Source organism: Melopsittacus undulatus, chromosome 3 (assembly GCF_012275295.1).
Source record: "Melopsittacus undulatus isolate bMelUnd1 chromosome 3, bMelUnd1.mat.Z, whole genome shotgun sequence".
Classification (NCBI taxonomy): domain Eukaryota; kingdom Metazoa; phylum Chordata; class Aves; order Psittaciformes; family Psittaculidae; genus Melopsittacus; species Melopsittacus undulatus.
The window spans coordinates 34,516,425-34,539,785 of NC_047529.1; the positions used below are offsets into that span (position 1 = coordinate 34,516,425).

A 23,361-nucleotide genomic window follows, 5' to 3' on the forward strand; every position below is an offset into this window, starting at 1 on the left:
GTGAAGGCTGGCAAAATAACAAAAATAAAAGAGAATGGATGTCTACATAATTCCAGGAGGAGAATCCTTGTAGTTTTGAATACTTATGATTAGTAGTTAGTAGTGATGTCACACAGGCAGAGAAATGCTATTTGCAAATCAGATTTCTGAGGTTTTCTGTCCTGTTTTAATAACCTAGTTGGCAAGATCATTAAGAGGACACATTTTCCTAGTGAAAGGTTCTCTTTTTGCAGTATCTATATGTATCTGATCTACTATATTGAATTTTTGCTCATATTTTTATGCTGTCATTCATGCATATATGGCAGATGGCAGAAGAACAGCCTGATATCAGTATTAACCAATCCTGACAGAATTCTATTTCTCTAGAGAGGTGTAGGTGAATATTCACTGTAAGCATTGTGGGATGTTTGTTGTTTGTTCTTTCCATTGCAGCTGATGATAATCTGTTAGGTTGGTTCTGTGTAGAAGATGATGGAAATCAAATCAAGAAGGAGAAACATCCTCTCCTTGTTAGGCACATGCCAGTGATGATGGCCAAGCAACAGGAGTTTAAGGTGAACAGAATTTCTATATGAGATTACACTTTTTTTTGTGTGATATAACTGCTAAAGAAAAGCATATTGTAAATACATCTATTAGTTCATATTTATTATTTCTCTTGAGTTACTACTTTGATGTAAAACCAGTTGCAATGGAAGGTCCAAGAGGGCTACAGGAATGCAAAATACTGCAATCGTTGAAGCTTTGGGAAACATAGCGTTGACTTTCATATAGTACGTAATCTGTTTTCAGGTTAAGCTCATCACTCAATGAAAACAGAACTGCTGGGAGTTATGAATTGGTCTCAAAGTTTCCAAGTGCTTGTTTGAGGCTCCAAACTATCCTGCAGCTTATGAAGTGCAGGAATCTGATGTCTGTGGTAGCTGTCCTGTACTCGTGTGACTGTGTTACAGCATCTTCCTCAAATTTCTGATTTTCATTAGCGCACAGAGAGCAATAGTTTTAAGATTATTTTAAAAGATCAGTTTTATGGTGTCTTACATAAAATGTCGTTCTGAGCTATGGTACAGAAATAGTCTTAAAGGTTCATTTTTTAGGCTAATGTGTCAATTTGAAGTTGTATTGACCTGGCTTTAATGATGAAAATAAGTACAACATATCACAGAATCCCAAGGGTTGGAAGGGACCTCGAAAGATCATCTAGTCCAACCCCCCTGCAAGAGTAGGGTAACCTAGAGTACATCACACAGGAACTTGTCCAGGCAGGCCTTGAATATCTCCAACGTCCAGACCAACAGATGGAAGGGAATGGTGCTAGATACTGTTTTCAACAATTCTTCATCAGGATTTCTTACCATCAGTCAAGCTTGTGCAAAAACACTAATGATAGTAAAATTGTATATGGCTAGGATCCCAATGTTAAATTGACATCATTGCATGGATACTGCTTAGAGCAGTAAGTCTGCAGACCTCTTTGTTAGGACAGCCTACACACAAGGGAAGTTCAGCTGGCAGTTTGACTTCCAGTGTGAGTATACGGGCCTGGATATTGGGGAGAATGATTTCTAGCTGCAAATGCACTTGAAATGTGTACTGGTGTTAAATCATGATACTAGTTTTCAGAGCAGAACTTTCATTTACAACAGCCAGAGTCTGCTGAAAGTCTCTGGTCTACCATACAACCATATTTATTCTTGTCTTTTTGAACAGTCAGCTTTGAATACGTTCTAAAGCCACCACTGGTGAAATAACCCAGCTAATTTAATTTTTTTGCGGAAACTTAAAGTATTTGTCTTCTTAGAGCCTGTGTGTTTGTAAGTCCTGTAGCTCCATGCCAGGAGCATTGAAGGCTCAGACTAAACTTCTGTAATCAGGTTACAACAGGATCCGCTTCTTTTGAAAAGAAAGGCATGTCTGTGGCCCCTTCTGTTGGGTCATGGTCTTTTCTTTGGTCACCTCAGGAGAATACAATGTGTGGCAGTATTTACCTGAGCTTTGAGTCAACTTTGCCAGATTTACAGCTCCTTAAGATAATGTGCGTGTGAGCCCAGCTATCATGCCTGATAGTCCTAAATCCTCAGTATTACTGAAAAAGATGATCTACATATTATTGGTGGTTTCCTTCAGCCTTAGCTACAGTTTGGGTGTCAGGCCACAGCTTGGGGTGGGAAGAGACACTTTCCTTGGCTTGTTACCTCTCAGCATGCTGCTCAGGCTGCCCAGTAGTATATTGAGCCTGTTACAACTCCCATCAGAGCAAGTTTACCCCAAGGCATAGAGGTTCTCTCAAGATTGGGAGTTAAACTATGAGGGTTTTACTATGGAAAAACATCACTGGTTTTGACTAAGATGCAATATAACACAGAGAAGCAACAAGCAGCCCAAGAAATATCCAGCACGCAGGCTGCCTTGTCTTTCACTAGTAATGTATTTAGCTGTCACAGCTACTGTAAATCACCACTATGAGTAGATAGCTTCAGCATCTGTTAAATGAGGCATGCTACGACTGGCATGGATAGTACTTTTTCCCATCTATTGGTTTCCATCTTTTATCCTTATAGTGAATTGCACTTCTGAAAATTAAGTAAACTAGGAATTTAGAAACCTTAACTTAAACCTGCTCATTATGGTGAAGATGTCTAAGTTAAGACTAAGCAAATTGTCTCTAGTACTGCAGTATAATCACCATGACATTGATGTCTAAGACCAGAACATTAGTATTAATTATAGAGAATTTTGTCTAAAAATAGGTGTCACACCTCATCCAAAAACTTTTTATTCTCTACACGATTATGAATTGCTTGTATTTATTTTAAAGTGCTTACATAAGCTTTAGGGAGTTCTGCCATGGATATTGGGGAAAGTAGAAATCTATGAAAATGCCTGTTTTCAGAACCTTGGTGCTTGAATGATTTTCAGAGTTGGGGTGGATTTAAATATACATCTTGAGTTTGGTGTTGCTTTCAGGTTTTTCTTAAATGGCTTTCATGATAAAATTATGAGTATGGTTATTAATTTACTGACATGATGACATGAGGGGGGTTGGAGTAGCATGGTTGATGGTGTTAGCGTTCAAAATGAGTAAAGCACCTGGAGAAATACTCTGAGGAAAAGCATAATAAAAAAAAGAAGGGCTGTTAGTAGGACAGACACACAAGGCATGCTCAGGCAGAAATAAAGAGCTTCACAAATACAGACTGAGGAGGTGTTTGAGTAGAAGATCTATAAAACTAACTTTTCATAAGCCAGTAAGCTAAGGATTGGTTAAGAATGTAATATTTTTACAAAGAGAAAATAATCAATGTGATGTACACAAGCTTCAGAAGAGATATTCATGATGTATTGCTGCTAACAGCTCTGCTAGAATAGCATGTTAAAGTGAGAAAGTTCTGCACTTTCAAGTATATGAAGCCAATTTATCTGCTGGAGAGATGCCAGTTGGAAAAGTGATAATAAAAAAAATTTAAATAAAGAACTAAAAATAATTTCTTTCTTAAATTTTAAAATGTAATCAGTTGATAATAGTTGATAGTCCAGAAGGAGAGACTCATGCAGTGTCAAGATTTATTTCAGCCTTATGTGTAAAAGGACATTGCAGAAGGGGGGGTATGTGGTGACAGAGATGAGAAGTAACAGACTAACGATTGGGGCAAGGATGATTTGTTCTTTTGTGATTTTTTGATATCCTTAAATGCTTTAGTTAATTACAGACTAAATTGGACAGAAACAGGCACATCTTCTTAATGTGGTGACTGCTCTCTTTTCCTTTGAAGATTGAATGTGCTGCTTATAACCCTGAACCGTACCTCTCTGGAGAAACAGAGTCAGACTCCTGTGCCATGGAACACGGTTTTCTTTGGGTAAGTGTACTTTTAAAAGCTGAAAGGGGGCTGTCTCCTATTCCTCTGCATTTTTTTTTTTGTGACTCTCCACAACATACGGATCTGAAATAAATTTTGGGATATTTTTTTCTGTTTTGTTTGTTTGAAGATGGACTTCTGAAAGGATATCTAGTAATTCTGTCTGTGGGGTCTCCCTGTTCTCTGTAGGGTGTCATGTATGTGTGAGAGATTTATTAGTGCGGTACAGAATGAATCCCAAAGTGCTGAGCACATTCAGGAGTGAGTTATGTGCTGATTTACAATGAGGGCTGCTAAAACCCATATGAGCTCACACTGTCCTATTGTCTGTTTTCATGTTTTAAAAATGCTTTAGCTATAAATAATCTGTGTAAGTCAGTACATAGGAAAAACCTATTCTGGCATATTGTTAACAACCTCAGATATGCAGATATTCCAATAAATGAGATAGCCAATACTTGAAGGAAAAAAAAAACGCAAAACCCGCTAATGATTTCAGTAGCTTTGCTTATTACTAAAATACTGAAATTTTAAGGGAGCCCTTGTGAAGTAAAAGTAGAATTTAGGAATAGTTTTTGTCAGTAGTCTTTTTCGTGATGATTCATGTAATTTCTTTTTGCTTTGTTATTTGTAAATTTATCAAAACTATATGCCAATAAAATCTTTCTGCTGCCTCAAAATGTTCTTTCTTTCTCTTTGCTCCGTGTTCTCATTTGGTATGAACATAAAAAGTTGCTATACAAAAAGAGTTGCTTGGGCAGAGATTTATTTGTTGGGCTTTTTTGTTTTTTTGGGTTTTTTTTTTTTTTTTTTTTTTTTTTTTACTTTTTCCAGGTCTCTAGAATGTACAGATTTGTGGACATATTGATGATACTTAGTTCTGGGTCAGGGAGAAATTTAGGACTCTATTTCAGCAACTTTACAAAAGGATTTATATTAATCCCTCTTTCTGTTGGGACAGAGCATTTATTTGTAGACCTATTACTGTGAAAAGGACAGGCTTCAGCTATATTATTTGTTTTAATAGGCGGAGATGACTTAGAACACTGGTTATTAATATATTACCATTGCTTATTATAATTGCATTACATTATGCATATACATAAGTAAGACGTCAGAATAGGCCATAATATTGCTTCTTTCAAAAAAGAACTGGTTTTGTGACTATAGAGGGGAATTTTGTGTATATAATGTTTTGATGTCTCTTATATTTGTGCTGAATTATTGACTTGTTTATGTCTTAATGCATGAAAAATCATATTCACTCTTCTAACTTGAGATGCATTCCTCAATTAACATTCCAGTCATTCCTTCATGTTAACGCTTATCTTCCTGAAGACAAGTATCAGTTGGTCATGTTTTGTATTTTTATTTTTATATTCTTTATTTTTATTTCCTCTATCCAATTCAGATTGGCAGTTGTACTAATCAAATGGGCCAGATTGCAATAGTCTCATTTCAAAACTCCAGCCCCAAGGTTATTGAGTGCTTCAATGTGGAATCACGGATTCTCTGCATGGTCTACATACCACAGGAAGAGAAATTGAAAGAGCAAAATAAGGCTCTAGACTTGGAAAATGTTCTTGCAAAAACATCTAATGTTCCTACTATTTGCCTTGGCATGGAAGAAGGAAGGTAATTCTTATCTTTAGTGTATTGTGTATTATTTATTCATTAGGTTCACTATTCTATAGCAAAATTGTGTGAGACTTCCACAAAAAAAAAATTATAAAAAAGTAACTGTGTGATATCCCAGTGACCTCAATTTATCCTTTCCATCTAAATAAAGAAAAGGAATATAGTTTACATGATTTAAAAATATACTATGTAGTAGTTGAAATTAAAATGTGCATTTTTGAAAGGATAAATTCATCACACATGTTTGAGAAGTATAAATACTACTTTTATAATGTTACAACATAATCTTTAGCTATTGGAAAATTTTCAGGATGACGAAGTGTTAATGAGGAACCTATTGACCTTCTACACTGTGATATTGTGCAGGATTTGTCATGAGAATAAATAATATTGCTGTTTACTATTGAACTGTTGACATGAAGCATTTTGCTCTGTTTGAACTGGTGACCTTACTGAGTCATCACTTGATTTATAATGAAGAACAAAGCTACATTTTCTAAACTTACAGGTCAGTAGGCAAACAGATCTTGTTACAGCTAGTGAGGGCAAAAGTATGTAACTATATGTGATTTCTGAAAGTGTTGCTAGCCTGTATAAACAAAGGAGAACAAATTCTTCAAGGAATATGTTTCCAGAAACCCCAGCGTCTAATTGTACAGATCATCTTTGCTTGTGAAGTACAATTAATTCCATGTTTAACGATTGAATAGTCCTAACATACCCGTAGTAATAATCTCTAGGAATGGTGGGAATTCTAAGTATAATTGATGTCTGGTAGTAAGCTTTTCTTCTCTTTTCCCTAGTACTCCAGGTACTACTTAATCTATTTAGTATTTATTTTAGTATTTATTTATTATATATAATCCATTTAGTAGAAGTTTTGTTTGGATTTTTTAAACTCATAGAAACTTTTGAGTTGACTCGTAATAAGGATTTTCAACAGAATTTTTAATATGTCTCTATGTTGAATACATGTTTCTCTAGACAAGGTAATATGAAAAGTATTGTCATATGTCAATATTGAGTAATTGCAAATTTTCTACATAGAAACTTTGGAGAGTCAAGATACTCCTTTCCATACTTATCTTCCTATGAATGGAAGGAGAATTTTTTTTTCCCCACCAATGTTTTATTCTAAACTTCTATTTTGCATATTCTGATAAGAATTAAATAAAACATCATTTCACAGGTTTATTTCTTCTTGCTTCTTTTTAATAGTATTTCTATTTACAAAAGTTGCCAAGGCTCAAAGAAAGTTCGACTTCAGCACTTCTTCACTCCTGACAAATCAACTGTTATGAGCTTAACATATATGTCTCGATACTTGTTTGCTGGCTTGGTAAATGGAAACATCTCAATCTACACAAAAGCAGAAGGTAATGTAGTGATATAATTTGATAGCATCCTGAGGAACTCACATGTCTCTGTATTTTGGCAGAAGTGGTTTCCCACTCATTTTTTCCAAAAGTTCTCTGTAAAACTGCTGTACTAAGGTTACTCTACATCTTAGTACTACTGAAAAGACTTCTTTTCTTGTTTTGAAGGACAGTAGAAAGTTTTATATTCTTTCCACTTTTACCGTATGATACATACAAAACCTGGTTTGCACTCCTTAGCTTAAAGCCTAAGGTCTTCAGTGTTACAACAGTCCAGAAATCTGTAAGAGACAGGATACTGTATTTTACACAACGCAATGGTAATTCCACTTGACTACTCAGGATCAGTGTTTATGAAAGACAAAAGTTACCTTTTAGTGGAGATTCCTGTATAACTCATTTGAATTGACAACTCCATTTTTATTGTTCAGATAGAAGACTCTCCTATGTGTATGGCTCGTGCAGTTTACAGTAGAAGTCCTTTTCCATTAACAACACAGTTGTTGTTATTTAGTATTATTTTGTACCTAGCTAAGTAATTGGCTAAAATAATTTGAGTAAAGGAGAATCACAGAATACTTCTGTACCAGAACTGTATTTTCCAGATCTTGTTGGGTGCTTGTCCGTGTAGTTCCAGTGTATCTCACTAACTTTCCTGCAGTACCAAATACATGTATAATTAGATCAAAATCAGCAAGACTTCACTCAAAGTTTTAAACCTGAGTGTTTAAGTAAGATGTTAGCACGGAGACACCTAACCTTGTAACGTACAGAGCCAGCAGAGATCTGGCGTACCCTATTAGCATGAGCTGCGTAACAATGGTTGTCATACTTTTGTACTGAAGTGGGCCCTGTAAATAGTGCAGTTGTATTTGAATGGCACAATATCAGTTCCCTTTAATTTATTTCTTACCACTGCATAGTAACTGTTTCTTTGTTTTGAAGGCACAGGAGTGAGGCCTTGATCCTACTCTTGTAACATCATTTTTGATGTTTCAGTTTTTATACCTGGACAGGGTAGTAAAGTGAATATGTCATCCTGTCTGAAAGGGATTGGTATATTTAAGCTGTTTGAAGACTGTAATTGCTGTAACTTAACTTCTTCCAGAAAAGATCACTTTAAAACCACAAGCGGCATCCTTGGTAGTCTAGGTAAGAAAGGATGCATGGATTGCATATCTATAGAGGATGTTAAGCACAGGACATAGCTGTTAACCAGGCTGAATTACTTCATGAGCTGGAGTTTTGTGCAACTAGGAGTTTTGTTGCAGAGACTGCAACAGGCTGTATTTCAGAATTGCTGAAGCTCTGAGATGGGAAATAAATGTTCATGTTTTTCCGACTCATCTTGTAGTTCCTTTCCTTACAGGTGGGTCTGTCTGTGTTATTTAAGTTCTACATGCCTCATGAAAGCTGTGCAGATCAGCTGTTCCTGTGTTAACATTGATATTCCTTAGAGGTGGCTGTGGTGGTCATGTGAGACAGTGAGCCCTGGAGGGGTGTTTTTATGAGCACTGACCTATTTTACCAAACAAAGGAATCCAAGTGGAGAAACAGGAGGAAGGGGGAATACAGCCTCTAGAGAGCTCTGTGCAATTCATCAGGGTCACCTTCTGTTCTACAGAGGGGTTAGTTTCCAGCCGTGGCCTTCAACTTGATCTTTGGACTATTAGCATAAAGGAAATTAAAGGATGACTTAAGTCAATGTGAAATATGGTCACTGTGTTACAAGGCTTCTTTATTTGAAGCCTGAGAAAGATAAATGCTATGGGATGCACAGGTAAAATGGTTGTGCAGCCTGCATGGGCCTGCATGAATGAGTTGTGATCCTTGTGTTTTCCTCTCTGGGCAGAAAGTATAGTGGATCAATGATGCCTTCATGTATGTAATCAAAGACCCATGAATTCTGTCATTAAGTTTCAGTACCCAAATAGCTCTAATCCCTCCTGTTTTCAGATGGCTCAATGCATGTGAATATCCAGCTTGTTTGCAAACAGAGGGCACTTTCTTCTGACTTTCTTCATTAGAGAACTTTGTCAGATCAACAGCCACTAGCATGCTGACTGCAGGAAGTCTTGACTTGAAGTAATTTAAAATGGAAACTGGGAAGGATGTCTAGTAAACTGAGGAACACATGCTGTGTTAGTGGGAGAGTTGAAGGTGCACAGTGAGATTCCCTCCTTTATGGTGGGTAATTATACTGATACTTCTGTATCTCTGTGTCATGACTTACCAGTTAAAAAGTACTTAAGCCTGAATATATTTGAGTATAAATTAAAATTTCACAGAAAGACCAGGATGTAGGTCAGCTAATATATTAATCCTAAAAAATAGGAACCCTGATAATTATTTTCAGTAATCCTTAATTTTATGGGGGCAAGAAGACTAGTTTAAGGAATGGTGAAACAGCTAAAGCATTAAATGTTGTTATATATAGGAGTGGTGGCAATGCTGGTTGTAAAGTTTCTGACTTGAACTTGTTTACATTGCTTTAACTCTTGAACAGTTACCAATCTGAAATATTGTGTATTTAATGTTTGTCTCAGGCTGAATTATTAGGAATATTTCCAGGCAAAGCACTTCTAAGAGATGTTAAGGAAAAAGTAATTGTACTGGTTTCATTTAAAAAACATAACAAAACCCCTGTGTGATGATACCAGACAGCCCAGCAGATGTGTTTTCTGAGTGATGTAATAGCAAAAAGGTCAGTGCTTGTTTGACTTCCATTCACAAAAGTATCTTAGGAAAGGGAAGCCACAATCTTTATATAATATAGGTGTATTGTTCCTGATATTCTGTAGTCAGTTCCAGCTGCTTCCTTTCTTCTGTATGTTGATAGAAGAACTGCTTCCTTTCCATGAAGTCTTGTAAAAAGTATGGAGAGGAACAGGAAAAAGAAAATAAAAACTCAGAATGATTGTGGCAAAAATTAAAATGTCAGTAGCTTCAGAAAGAGTTTGATTAAGATCAGAGAACAGATGCACAAAACAGACATGTTGCTTTGATTGCAGTACCTATCCTTTCAGCACGTATTTGGTATGAGAAGCCTTTCACTTGTGTCTAGAGCACCCACAGCAAAGTCATAGACCTTGCACATTCACCCCTAGAATTAAATTCGCAGCGCTTCACATGCTCAGTGATCCTTCCCCTTAGCACCGGTGAAGCTGCACTTGGAGTGTTGAGTCCAATTTAGGGGCTCCTCAGTGTAAGAGACATGGATATACTGGAGAGAGTCCAGCACAAGGCCATTCCAACGATGAAGTATGTGGACTCTCCAGTAATGACAAGCTGAGAAAGCTGGGGGCTGCTCAGCATGGAGAAGAGAAAGATCAGAGGAACCTTGTCGGTGTTTGTAAATATCTGAAAGGAGGGTGGAAAGAGGATGGAGCTAGGGTGTCTTCAGTGGTGTCTAGTAACAGGACCAGAAATGATGGGCACAACCTGAAACACAGGAGGTTTATTCTGAACATCAGGAAACACTTTTTCACTGCGCAGGTGACCAAACACAGGAGCAGGTTTCCTTGAGAGGTTGTGGAATCTCCATCAGAGCATTAATAAAAAGGAAAAGGACCAAAACTGAAAGGAAATTAAGTAGTAAGGGGGAAAACAGTTAAAATAGTGAAGGGGTAGTAGGTCAGTTCAGTAGCAAGATACCTCGATCCATTTGGCAAGACAATTGTGTACTTTGACCAATGTGGAAAAGGAGGAATATGTGGAATGTAAAGCACCCATGCCAGTCTTTAGAGCTTGAATGGATCCATGCGCTTTTCCAGAGCGTCTGAAGAGTGTGGTTCTGGCACATGATCTGCCACTTAAAGTACACAAGGTGAGAGCTATTGCTGTGAAAAGTAGGGAATGATATTAGGGAGAGGACTACAGCAGTGATACTTAAAAAGAAATAAATACTGTTGTCTTGACTGTGTAATCACTGTTAGCAGTATCATCTAATACTTGTTACCAGAAGTATGTTGACAATTTTGTTGGTTTTATTTGTGTATCTCATGCTGGTACATCCAGCACCACCCCTCTTTACAATTCTAGGTAGAACTCTGTCAGCTGTTTAACATGAAAACTTTTTTCATATGTAGGCAAAAATTACTATATGCATGTGTAGCACAGGAATTCCTGGTTACACCTTGTTTAGAAGAACAGACCTGAGTGTCTCATCTTACTTCAAAATGTGCTTATGTTTTTACTTCTGTAGCTACCATCTTACTCCTGAACAGTGCTGGTTTATGTGCCATGTGATGGAAAAAATGTTTGTGCTCCACTGCACAAATTAACCAACAACCACTGTTCCCAGGGCTGTGTTGGCAGCTCTGTTGAAAGCATCAATAGCACTGCTAAGCCAGAAAGGGAACTACCAACAGAAAAAGCATGTTTGTTTCAGCTCAGTTGAAGCCACAAAGAAAAAACTACTACAAACTTTAAAAAAATTTGAAAGATAAACTATGTTTTATTAGATTATCAGACTTCAGAGCACCATCAAATATTCAGAATACTAAATATTAATAAAATATTCTAAATAATTATAAACTTATAAATAAATTATTGTAAAATAATATTTCCCTTAAGTTTCATGGAAATAAACCACAGAAAGATAAATAGCCAACATTCTGTCCCATAAAATGAGCAAATGAACATTGGTTAAAACTTTTCCTATCTGTTTAAATTTAAATGACTAGAAGGATAACTGATTTTCTAAAATTCATAAAAATCTCAAGACTAATAGCAAAATGCACTAATGGAAATAATGTCCTTATTCTTTAAAGGCATAGAAATATTTTATAAGCATAAGGTACCTTACTTTGATGTCCAATACAGGCATTGCAAGATACTGTTCAACACTGGAGTATAAACTATGGTGCATAACTACTGGAGAGCTAGAACTTGCAAACGATATCACAAATGGTGGCATAACACAGATCTGTTAGTGCATTGACAGAACAGTGCTAAAAACTATGTTCTCATGTTTTAAGTATTTATCTAAAAACCACATATCAGAAGTTATGACATCTTATTTCTAGAAGCCCCTAGAACTGTTTTAGTATTTGACCCTGTTCTCAGATTTTGGAGATGCATCTCATTGCTGCAAATAGTTGTACCCACAATTCATATAGATGCCTATATTCTGTTACATTAATGTTATAGAAACTGCCTGAGATTGTCATGTCCTGTGTACTAGGCATTTGGTGTGTCTGTAGTGAGAGTCTATACCTGCTTTGACGTGGTCAGGTTAAGATCTTGGTCAGCTAAAACTTGCAAGTAATTTTTATGTGTTATTACGTGTATAAGCTTTTCTAACAAAGCAGAAGGAAAACCCCTATCCTCCCACTGTTTCCTTCCTGTTTCCACCAGTGTCAGGCTTCAATCTTGTATTTATTCAGGGTGCAGACTACTGATTTTTTTCCACATACAGACTCGCCTCTGGTTAGAAGATATATGTGCTGCGTATTGCATCTCGTTCAATATCTATACGCTTAGAAGACTTTATTGTCTATGGCTTTTTAGCATTCTAGAAACAATGATGACCATAAAGCCTGTGCTTATTTGCAGAACATAAGGCATCAGTTGCACAGAATTTAAGACAAGCCACGCTTCTGTGGGCTCTCCTGTAGGTATTCTCCAGCCAGGTCTCCAGGGGCCACATTATATACATCTCCATTGCTAATTTTTCTTTTACTCAATTCCTTCTTTTCAAAAAATAGTTTGCTTGGCTCCTTGCACTGTCTTTGTTCTATTGCACACCTTCAGATTTTGTTGGCAAAAGTTTTAGCTACTCTTCTTGCTTCTTTTCTTTTTTCTTAAATTCGTAACTAACCAAGGATTTATAACATCAAACAAAGCTGTTCCATATCTTTTGCAAGTGCTGCACCTAATTTTAAAATACATAGATGGTGCCAGTTGTTGAGCCTGCTTGCATAAGTATATCTTGACTTCCCAGGTGTTTGCACAAGTAAAGTAGAGATAATACTTCTTTTCACTTAGATTTTAGAAGCAATGAACTTTGTATCAGGCACATAACATGAAATGACCAACATCGAGCATGAAGTCTGTGCAGGCAGGTATTGAATAGGGTCTGGAGAGAGCTGAAGAGAGAGGTGGGAGAGTATTATGTTTTCTTAAAGGTGTGATTTATGTAGTCTTGCATCAACTTGTGAACTAGACACAGATTTGCTAAGCAGTTTTGGTGATCAGTGATAAAATTCTTGGTCAGCAACATGAAGTTGTGATCTTGCTTTTATTCAGCAGCTGTGGTTAAAGTGTTCACTGAAGTAAGTTGGATTAACAGGCTTAATCCCCTGCCTTGCTTGAGAGGATTTGTACTTGTGCTTCCCAATCTCAAGAGATTTCTCTGGCTGCCACAAAATAAGAGAGAGATGCACAGTGCTTAATTTCTCCTCCTGGTGCCATTCCACTTTGTATAATTAATGAAGCTTTCAGTGAGGCAGGGACCAGAACACAGCTGACCCATCATTCAAATACTGCCCTAATTACCAGACTAGAGAGTTCCCCCTGCCTACCCTGGCCTTCCACCCCCTCTGCCCCATTTGTCTCAGATGCTGTCTGATCTGGAATACAGCAACATTTGCAGGAAGAAATAAAAAAGTATTACAGAATAGCCATATCGCATGGCTAGGGTGTCTGGGTATCTTTGGATTTTCCCAGAGCTGATGTATCAAGTGGGATTGCAGTTTCTCTGCATGAAGTCGTAGTGACATGAAAGACAGATCTCTATCTCACCTTTTTCATATGTCCAATCCCACTGAACTCTGAAGGCTAATTCGATTATGTACTCTGCTAACAGCACCAACAGAAAATGGGTTTGTGTGAACTGAGTTTTGATATTTGTATTTGTTGAATCAAATATTTATAATGCTGATAGCATTCATAACACTGGTAATATTGAACTCGCCTTCTTACCTTGCACTATTCTTTTAGAACTTTTATTTTGCAGTTGACATCCACCTGGCACCATTACTAATTTTCCTTTTTGCACAAAATTCCATGTTAGATAATACTTTTAAATAAGACTTGAACAAAGGTAACAGCCTAATGATCAGCCATCTGAGGAGTTGCATGGAAATTAATGGCACAAAGATCCAGATTTAAAAAATAAAAAATAAAAAAATTAGATGCTTGAAATTAAATTTAAATAAAATCTAAGTCTGAGTCCACAGTTGGAGTCCTGAGAATCCTTATTCACCTGTCACTTCAGTATCAGCTGTATCTTATAGAGTAATGTATAGCTTGAAGGTATTTAAGAGAGCTGTTGAGTTCCATTAATGTGCTGGGTTTTTTTTTGTTCTGTACATTAATGTGGTGTTCATTGTGAAAATACAACTTTATCTTTCAGAAGAATCTTTATCCTTCAGAAGATACAATAAGAATGTACTAGAGTTATGCTGGGTTTATCCCTAAAAAGGAAACGAGGGTGCTATGTACTGGTTGCATTTACAACTTCTGCAGTCATCCTGACTTTGTTAAGTTGTGCTACACACATGCACACAGCTCTGCTCTCTGAAGGCTTTGCACTGAACTGCCTACAGTGGTTACAACATTCGCAGGGTATGGGCAGCCTCCACTTAAGAATCTGAAGATAATGTGGTTGCTAGCAAATGAAACTTTTCAGAATTTTCTTTATTACTAATGGTACATATGAGTCATGAAGAACATGGAGTGACTTTGAGATTGCTGGGAGAGTTTCAGGCTAATAACAGGAAGCACTCTTCTTACTTGCAAACTAAAATAATGAAAATTATTTAGATGGCCTGAAACTCGATGTCATTTTTACAAAGATGCTTACAGAAGAGAGCTACATCCTGAGAATGACTAAGAGAAGGTTGTATCGTGCAGATGGCAGAAACAATGAGAAGTGCTCCAGAGCTGAGGCTTCTTATGACTGTTGTCTTTCTGCTGTTATTGTGAAGCAGGAGATTTCATACCCTTTTGCCTAAGCAAATAATAAAAGATACACTTGTTACCAGGGGGGAAATAAAAAAACCTTGTACTTCAGTGCTTGACTAAAGATGTGTTTACATTGGTGTTGTCAATCAAAATGTAAGCAGTTAATCAGTTGAAACTGGTGTTGATGGAAAACTTCTCTTTACATTTTGCAGGTAGCAGGCTTTAAAGGGAGGATATAAGGTCTTTTGACATATTTATCTCAATTTAAAAGCAGATACTTCAACAGATTTTGATATTACTAAAGTATAGTGGATAGAAATCCAGCCTTTGAGACCTTATGTCAATGAGTGCTTGCGATAGAAATAAACTAAAAGTATTAAAATTATTATTCACATATTTAGTCTGTCAATCTGTATCTATAAAAGATGTAGCTGCAACTATTTCAAGAAGCCTGTGTTGCTAGCTCCTAAATTTTGGAGAGAAATAACCTGCTAATCCTTGCTCAAAGAAATGACAAGTGAGAGTGACCAGAGCAGTAAGACATGGTGTGCAGGTTTTATCAGGTCTCTGAATAATTGATTGCACCACATACACATGCATAATTTAATTTGGATCTGCCAAATACACTCCACAGAAAACAATGTGAGCTATAGCTGGGGGGGAGGGGTGGTGGGAGGAGGCAGGAAAAGTGAAGATACGGTGCAAGATTAAGTTTCAATCTAGTAGCAGGAAGTTCATTCCATCCATGTGCTTTTAGAGAGGCCTCTGAGCTCATTAGAACCTACAGCACAAATCTTGCTGACTACTTTTCAGATGAAAGATGATTCTGTCCTAGTTAGAAACTTGAAATAGTTTGGTTGTGAGCTCCTTCTGGGTGGGGGGAAATTATACCAACAGCTTTCCAGCTGTATTTTCTCTGGAAAGGAAAACAGAACAGCAGTGTGGATTTCTTGTTTATCAGTTAATCTAGATAAAATCTGCAAGAAACAAATACATGAGTGTTTGGCTTTGTTTTTTCCCCTTAATATTGTATTACCTGTACATACTTACCATGGAAGCTAAAATTAAACATACATAAAGAGCAGTGTAGCTTGATGTGGCAGCTTGCAGGGATTTGAGCAGTAGGTAGGTTTGAGAGACTGTGTTTTCAAAACTGTTTTAAAACAAAGATTACCGTTTTGTTGTGAATAACCTTTGTTCTTCTTTTTTATTGAAGATGGGACTTGGAACACAGAACCTCAGAAGATAGTTAAACTGGGGGTTCTGCCTGTTAGAAGTCTGCTTGTGATGGAGGAGACCATTTGGGCTGCATGTGGTGGGCAAATTTTTATAATCAGCACTGTGACACATTCCATAGAGGTAAACACTTTTAAAATCATTGTTCATATACTATGCTGTGAAGTATAAGTGGTAAATTTTAAATGTTAAAATTTATTTAAGAAGCTTTACATTTCACAAAGCTTTTAATGGAAGATGTTTTCAGTTCTGTTAAATGTCACTCTCCACAGTTTGAAATTCTGCCATAGTGCTCTCTGCTGATGCCTCATTAGACTTAGGTTTGCTTCTGTTTCCCCCAGGTTTCCATAAGGTGCTTAGAACTTGCAGAGTATTTGGGGCAAGAGGTGCGCTTAAAAATGAGTTCTGAGTAAAGGCAGCAAAGAAGTGGGTGGCTGTAGGAATTCCTGTTAATTCCAGAAGAAGGTTTAATTAAGAGACCGCATCTATGTAGTTAGATGTTACTTGTACCTTATGATGATTTCAGTGCATTTCTTCAGAGTTTTGCATTTCAGTAGCCTACAGAAATTTGCTTTATGTAAGAACATTATCCTTTCCAACCCAAAACATACCATGATCCCAATGAATAATCATTAAAATGTCAGCTTTTCTGGAAGGAGAGGAGTGTTAAGGATACAAGCTCATATTTGTCACCACATTTTCCAGCAAGTGTTATGCCCTCATTTCTGTCAAACGTGCAGCCTCCACCAAAAGAGTGTCTTAGTGGTCTAACGTTTAGAGTTTATGAAACACTAGGAGTTAAATCTCTCTTCAACCTACAGTACAGTTACACTGAGTTGCATGATGTTTACAGCCATGAAGTTCTTTCAAACAGGAGTTGTGATGAGCTCACAGCCTCCTTCTTTGTGTGCTTTGTTGCTGCTTTTTTGTTTCATTGATGATCGTGTTTTCTCCCAACAATTGTCTATTTGGTACAATTGATTCTGTGAGTCATTGTCATGGGTTTGCAGGGAAATAGCTAACATTCTAATTCCTCTGTCTTTATCTGTACTTTCTGAGAGATTTGTTTCATCAAGCAGATGCTCGGAACATGTATTTTCCTACATTGTTTTTCCTTAAGGCTTGTTTTGTTGATAATTTGAATGGTATGATGAGGGAAAGATTTCTGGAAGAGTGATGTGGATAGGTGCTTGAAACATAATTTTATTAGCTTTGTTGTGGGGGCAGGGTAGCTGCTGGGAACCTGGTTACTGTCCTACAGACTTGGATGATGAATCTCTGATTCTTACTACAAAATACATAGTGACAGTAGGAGATTGCAGCCAGATTGTTCCTGTGTGAGGTGGTTACGTACAGCCAGATCTGTGTAAATAAGTTTGGCGATTCTGGCCTAATTCTATGACAAAGCCCTTCCTAGATTTGGTGGTAAGGCTGCAGATTGGGCTGGGCTGTTTTGGCACAGGTCATCTGAGGGTCATCTTTATTCCATAGCAGATTTGGAATCCTGTAGGTTTGGATGTTACTTACTTTTCCTGCTTTTTATCTCCTCTGATATAAATAAGGCTCTCAATTCACTTGTTTTAATGATATGTTACTGTAAGAGAATGTTTTAGGAAATGTCTTTTTTTGGCACAGTGCCTCAAACTGGCACAATGCCTCAATCTCCTTGGCAAGAGACATGGGAGAAACACATCAGTTGCTGTTATATCTTCACTCTTCCTGTGAAGAACAAATTAGTCCTTAGTCTTATACCTAGATCTGACAGTTGTATTGCTCTTTGGTACTGACCTTGATCCAGTAGTGATCTCTGTGCCTGTAGACCCTTATGATCTGCAAAGGCAGTATGAGTTTGTTTAAAAACAACAGATAATGCCAGAGTATTCAGCAGAATAAAGTCGCCAATTGAATGGCATTCCATCCTGGTTTGTTTTGTCTTGTTTTTAAAACTTGGCCAACTATACATGAGTTACTCTGAAATGTTCAGTTGAATAAACAAAACAAATGAAAATCCTGATAACATAAGTGTATGTTGCCTGAGTACTGTAACTTCTTTAAAGTAGTAGAAGTCATTTGTGCACCCAGAGTCATTTGTCCACCCTTGTGGACAGTGGTGCCATTATGCATCTCTTGTGAAGCTTGAGAAATCATGTTTCAGTTCTTGGCGCAATCAAGCACCCCCTCAAAAGAAATACTTCAGCTATGCCTAGTGCTGCTGAAACAATAGTGAGCTTTATAAAGTAGTGGGGCTGTGCTGCTGGGCAGGCTGGCTGTGGCATCCGGAGCATCTTTTGCAGCTCTCCGGTTGCTACAGAGTTTGAATGAGGCAGCCTGAGGGAGAAAAAGCTGGGCTCTGACTAGAGAGGAATGTAGGTATAAAAACTAGAAGAGAAAGGAAAAATTAAGTTCAATTTATTTATTTTTATTTTTTTAACAAAGGGAATAAGACATTTTTGTCCCTTTGTATCTGTATTTCTTGTTATGAGAAGAAAAATGAAGAAAAAGGCCAGATACTGGTTTTCAGATTGACATGTAATTGAAACATGTCAAAGTTATCCTTCATGCAAAAGCTTGTGCTTTTGTAAAGGAACATACAGGTTTGCTGTATGTTCTTGCTCCATATAGGAAGTCCCTTTGAATGAGAAGAGTAGTTCTTTTTACATGCTTCTTGTGGTGTTGACAGTTTTACTTTAAATGTGTCTGTGTGTTTCAGCAGACAGCTGTTGTCGTGGTTTAAACTCAGCCACGCAGTCTCTCTCTCTTCACTTCTTCCTTCCTCTCTTTCTTCCCTTCCTCCCCGCAGCTCCTGGAAGGATCAGGAGGAGAATTGAAAGAATGTAACTCCCACAGGCTGAGATAAGAACAGTCCAGTAACTAAGATATAGCACAAACCCACTACTGCTAACACCAATGATAATGATAAGGGAAATAACCAGGGAAGAGAATACAACTTCTCATCACCTGCCAATTGATACCCAGCCCAACCAAGCAGTGATCTCGCCCTTCCGGGTAACTGCCCTGAGCTTATACAATGGGCATGATGTGCTGTGGTATGGAATACCTCTTTTGTTAGTTTGGGTCAGGTGTCCTGTGTCTGCTTCCTCCCAGGTTTCCCTCCTCCCTGGCAGAGCATGAAACTCAGAAAGTCCTTGGTCAGACTAAACATTACTGAGCAGCAACTAAAACCATCGGTGTTATCAGTGCTGTTCCAAGGCCGAAAGTCAAAAACACAGAGCTGCACCAGCTACTAAGAAGAAGAAAAATGACTGGATTCTGTGATTCTGTACTGCTGCTGAACCCAGGACAGCTGTACAGTGGCAGGACAGACTAAGTGGGAGTAGAATGAGTTGGCTGATAAATTGGAATGTGACAAAAATGCATGTACAAGTTGTTTACAGTGGCACCAGCAGAATTGTCAGCTGTGGTCAGAGAGCTCTAGAGAAAATTAATTTCTTAGGATCTGCTTTGTTCTTATAATTTCAAACAGTGCAAGTTGCTGATCAGGTTCACTTCAGTGGCCTGGGATCTGTCCCTGAGTTTTCAAAAGTCAGTTGGTCATCTTTGTATGGATGTGTGAGTCTGTAAACAGAAATTAGTCTTTGAAAAGCCTTTTTTCAATAAGAAAGGTTTTTGCATTGTGGAAGTATCAATAAATTTGGTCAAAAGAGCTGTTCTGGCTTTGAAAGATGTTGGTCATGGGTGAGTTCTTCTGTTGAATAAATTGTATGATTTTCAAATTGTGTATATCATTTGGTAAAGAATGAGGAAAACAGTGAATATAAATGTGCCTGCCAGATGTGCTTACCTTGCATTCCACAGTGGTGTTATTCAGAGAGTTAAAAAGTAATATAGTAACACTCAGAATTTGAACCACTGCCTAACAGCTGAAGAGAAATGTTTCTGTTCATTTACTAAAACCTGAACATATGCAGAATAGCGTTAACAGATGAAAAGAAAAAAAAGTCTCATTTTTAAACAGCTACTTTCTCAGTGGAAAGCACTACTTTATGGAGTAATAAGGCATGAAAAGAATATTAAGTGCCTACTAAGTATAATATCAAAAGTTACACTTTGTGAAAGATTAAACTTCTCTTATTTATCTATGATCTTAGCCTGGTTGTTGAATTTAGATGGAGAATTTGAACAGTGTATCTATAACCCTGATATACTCAAAAAATAGCTGCCTTAGGCTAAGAGCTTATCCAGAGCAACATGTAATTTAGATTTTGGTGCAAAATGACTAAATGTAGTTCTTAATTACAATGTATAGAAAATTTAGGTGTACTTTATGTAGTATGAATATTAGAGCAGATATTTACTTTCATGACCATTAGAAAGATTTCTGTTCAAGGAACAGTTTGTCATTTACTTAGCCAAGGAACTTTTATGTTTATCATAATAGCTCTCTGTATTTCATAATAGCTGGCACAACATTAAAAGGCTGTGTTTAACTTCAGAGGCAGTTTACTTTCAATATAAAATGGGAAAAAAATCCCTAGGTTTTGTTAATAATTAAAGAACTTTACTACAGATCTGTCTTGCAGATTGACAGGGACGTGTAGAAAGGTTTTGGCCTTTGTAGAGCCATGTTGAAAGGTTCTGGTCTTCGCAGAGCCATGTAGAAAGGTTTTGGCCTTCAGAGAGCCATGCGGAAGTTTTAACTGGGAAGGCACTTGATCAAGGGAAACATCTATCCTCAAAATCTTCTGTTACCTTGAGATGGATTTTGTTGCTTCTAATGAGAAGTATCAATATTTTGAAGGACAGAAAAAAAAACCCAAACTAATACTATTGAAAATCAGAAATGTCTGAGTCAAAAAGCAAGACACAGTATTAAGGCTCACATTGTTATGTACATAGGTGAGCAAATAACTGTGTATTTATATTCACAAATTATCTATTATTTCTGAAAATTACTTTTTCCTTGATTTTATTATCTGTGTTCTGAAAAGACCACCTAACAGAGCAGAAGACATTTTTTTATTGTTTGAAGAGGAGTTCTGCTATAGATAAAAGTAACATATTTGGAAGAAATCTGCTCACTCATCTGCACTTCATCTGTGGTAGTTTTCTCAAAGGAGTATCAATAAAGAGATAGAACTGCCTTTTAAGTTTGAGCTGTTGCAAGCCTACCAGCCCCTACCATATAATAATTTTAATAATTTCAGTATCTTAAGTTGCTGTGAAGTCATTCTGTCTTTAGGCTGAGAATCCTTCCATGCTAATGATGATGTATTTTCAAATAAGGGTACCATGAAAATTAAAACATCATATGCAGCTGTCAAAACGTAACTTGAGCACAGGACACATGCCCTTGACATGGAGGACAGAGATACAATTCATGCACTAAGAAGCTGATAAAGAAGGTTGAATGATGTTCCTCAGTTGCATCTCCCCCCAGAGTTACTGTTTTTCTTACAGAGCCATTTTGAAGCCCATCAAGAGGAAGGGATGGTCATCTCCCACATGGCTGTTGCTGGAGTGGGAGTCTGGATTGCCTTCACATCTGGATCTACGCTTCGCCTGTTCCACACTGAGACACTGAAACACCTTCAAGATATTAACATTGCCACACCTGTTCACAATATGTTACCAGGTAGGTGAATTGCATCAAGTGATAACATTTTTGTTTTGTCTTTATCATTGTTACATACAACACTCTTCAGAGTATTGTAGATTAGGACAGAATCAGAAGGTCCATCTAGGACTTTGAGTCTGATAGCCATCTCATGGCTATTTGATTTAATAAATCACAGCCTGTTGCCTGCCCAGAAGAACAATGTGTGCAGTGAGCTGGTTGAGTAGCAGCTGTCCTCAGAGGTTATAAATGTAATTATACAGATAAGCAGGTGGATTCTTCTGTTCAAGTAGGGGCTTGGGGTGTTTTTTGGTAACTGAAGCAGCAGGACAATGGAGTCTACCATGAAAATGTGTTTGCTTTGCAGAGTTTAGTATTTGCATCTGGAGCTTACTATAATTGAGTCCATTTGCGTAGGATTTGGAAAATCCACTTGCTTACTTTTAATTATATCCGTAGTCCCAGTGAACTCAGGTGAAGTGCTCACATGCTGCCATTTTGAGTGCGTTCAGTGCTTTGCTGGTTGGAGCATTAATTCGTTGAATTAAGAGGTTGATCGTGTAAGTAAAGATGGAACCTGTGGTTGCTCAGATAAAGTTTAACAGATCTTTAAAAGTTTTAAAACAGAAGCTTATTAGAGACAGTTGCACTGGCCTGTATCAGTTTTGGAAATGAGTGACGAAGACCCGAGCATCAGCAAGCACATCAGGTGGGAGCTGTGGCATTGCTAGCAGAAGAGACAGACAGAAAAGTGATGCTGGTGTGGCTGAGCATAAGTTCTCCATGAGATGACAACCATTCTCTCTGTTTCTCCCTGAGCTGCTGCAGTTTTTATGGGCAATGTGCACCAGCTTTATCACTTCATTTCTAGAACCCAGCCCTTCACACACTGAGATTATATTCTTACAACAGTTAGGTATAAATCTTGCTTCAAAAGTGCTTCACTTCCTCAGTCTTTGTCTTCTTTTCTTGTTTTTTTTCAGATGACATTAGCTTTGCAATAAGGTCTATTTTAAATTGTGTCTGTTTATATTGCATTTGCGACAGGGTGTTTTTTATGTGTGGTGTTTGTAGTTCCAACACTGAACAGCAGCAAAGGGCCATCTTTCAAATAAGTGATTTGATTAAATTCATCAGTTATGCAAAGAAATCAAAATCAGTTGTAAAAAAATTAACTTTGATTATGTTCTGCTGTTTATACCGGGGGGGGAAGGGAAGTAGGGCCTCCTTTACCCATTTTTTTGCGTATAAAAACTTCATAAAAATTAGGTTTAATGTTTATTGCCATGGCAATAAAACTGCTGATGTAACAAACCATCTTCTTTAAAAAAAGCTTTAGCTAATTATATCTCTTTGGTGTCACTCTTACCCATTTGAGTTCCTTTTTTTTTTTTTTTCCCTCAGTATCTTTACAGACAGCATGCCATGAATGGAAATGGAAATTTATTTCAGGAGTAGAACATTATTACAATGTTCCAAGGGAGAATCCATTCTAAAAATGAAATTCAGTTATTGCAAAGCAGCTCTTGGGGCTGCTTGTATGATCCCAACAGAGCTGCAAGAACAAAAGCTAAAAGTCAGAGGACTAGGAGATTTACATAATAAGGCAGTAAGGACCTTTTGGAACTAAAAGCAGACAAAAAATAAATCAAGGTCTGTGTAGTATATCCTGAGATTTAAAAAAACAAACAAACAAACAAAAAACAACAAAAAATCAAAAAACCCCGAAGTGAAACAGAAAACGAATTAAACAGACATGTATTTA

The 23,361-nt window shown here is 37.3% G+C and overlaps 1 protein-coding gene across 2 annotated transcripts in view; it reads left to right on the forward strand.

Annotated features, from left to right (window-relative positions):
- Positions 1-23,361, forward strand: part of ARHGEF10 (Rho guanine nucleotide exchange factor 10) — a 110,834-nt gene that overhangs the window by 76,656 nt on the left and 10,817 nt on the right. For both annotated transcript variants that reach the window (XM_034060674.1, XM_034060675.1), the window contains 6 exons: positions 436-557; positions 3,777-3,863; positions 5,275-5,498; positions 6,720-6,877; positions 16,002-16,144; positions 21,440-21,614. In XM_034060674.1, the coding sequence (XP_033916565.1) occupies positions 436-557; positions 3,777-3,863; positions 5,275-5,498; positions 6,720-6,877; positions 16,002-16,144; positions 21,440-21,614 (909 nt within the window). The remainder of the gene's footprint in view (positions 1-435; positions 558-3,776; positions 3,864-5,274; positions 5,499-6,719; positions 6,878-16,001; positions 16,145-21,439; positions 21,615-23,361) is intronic.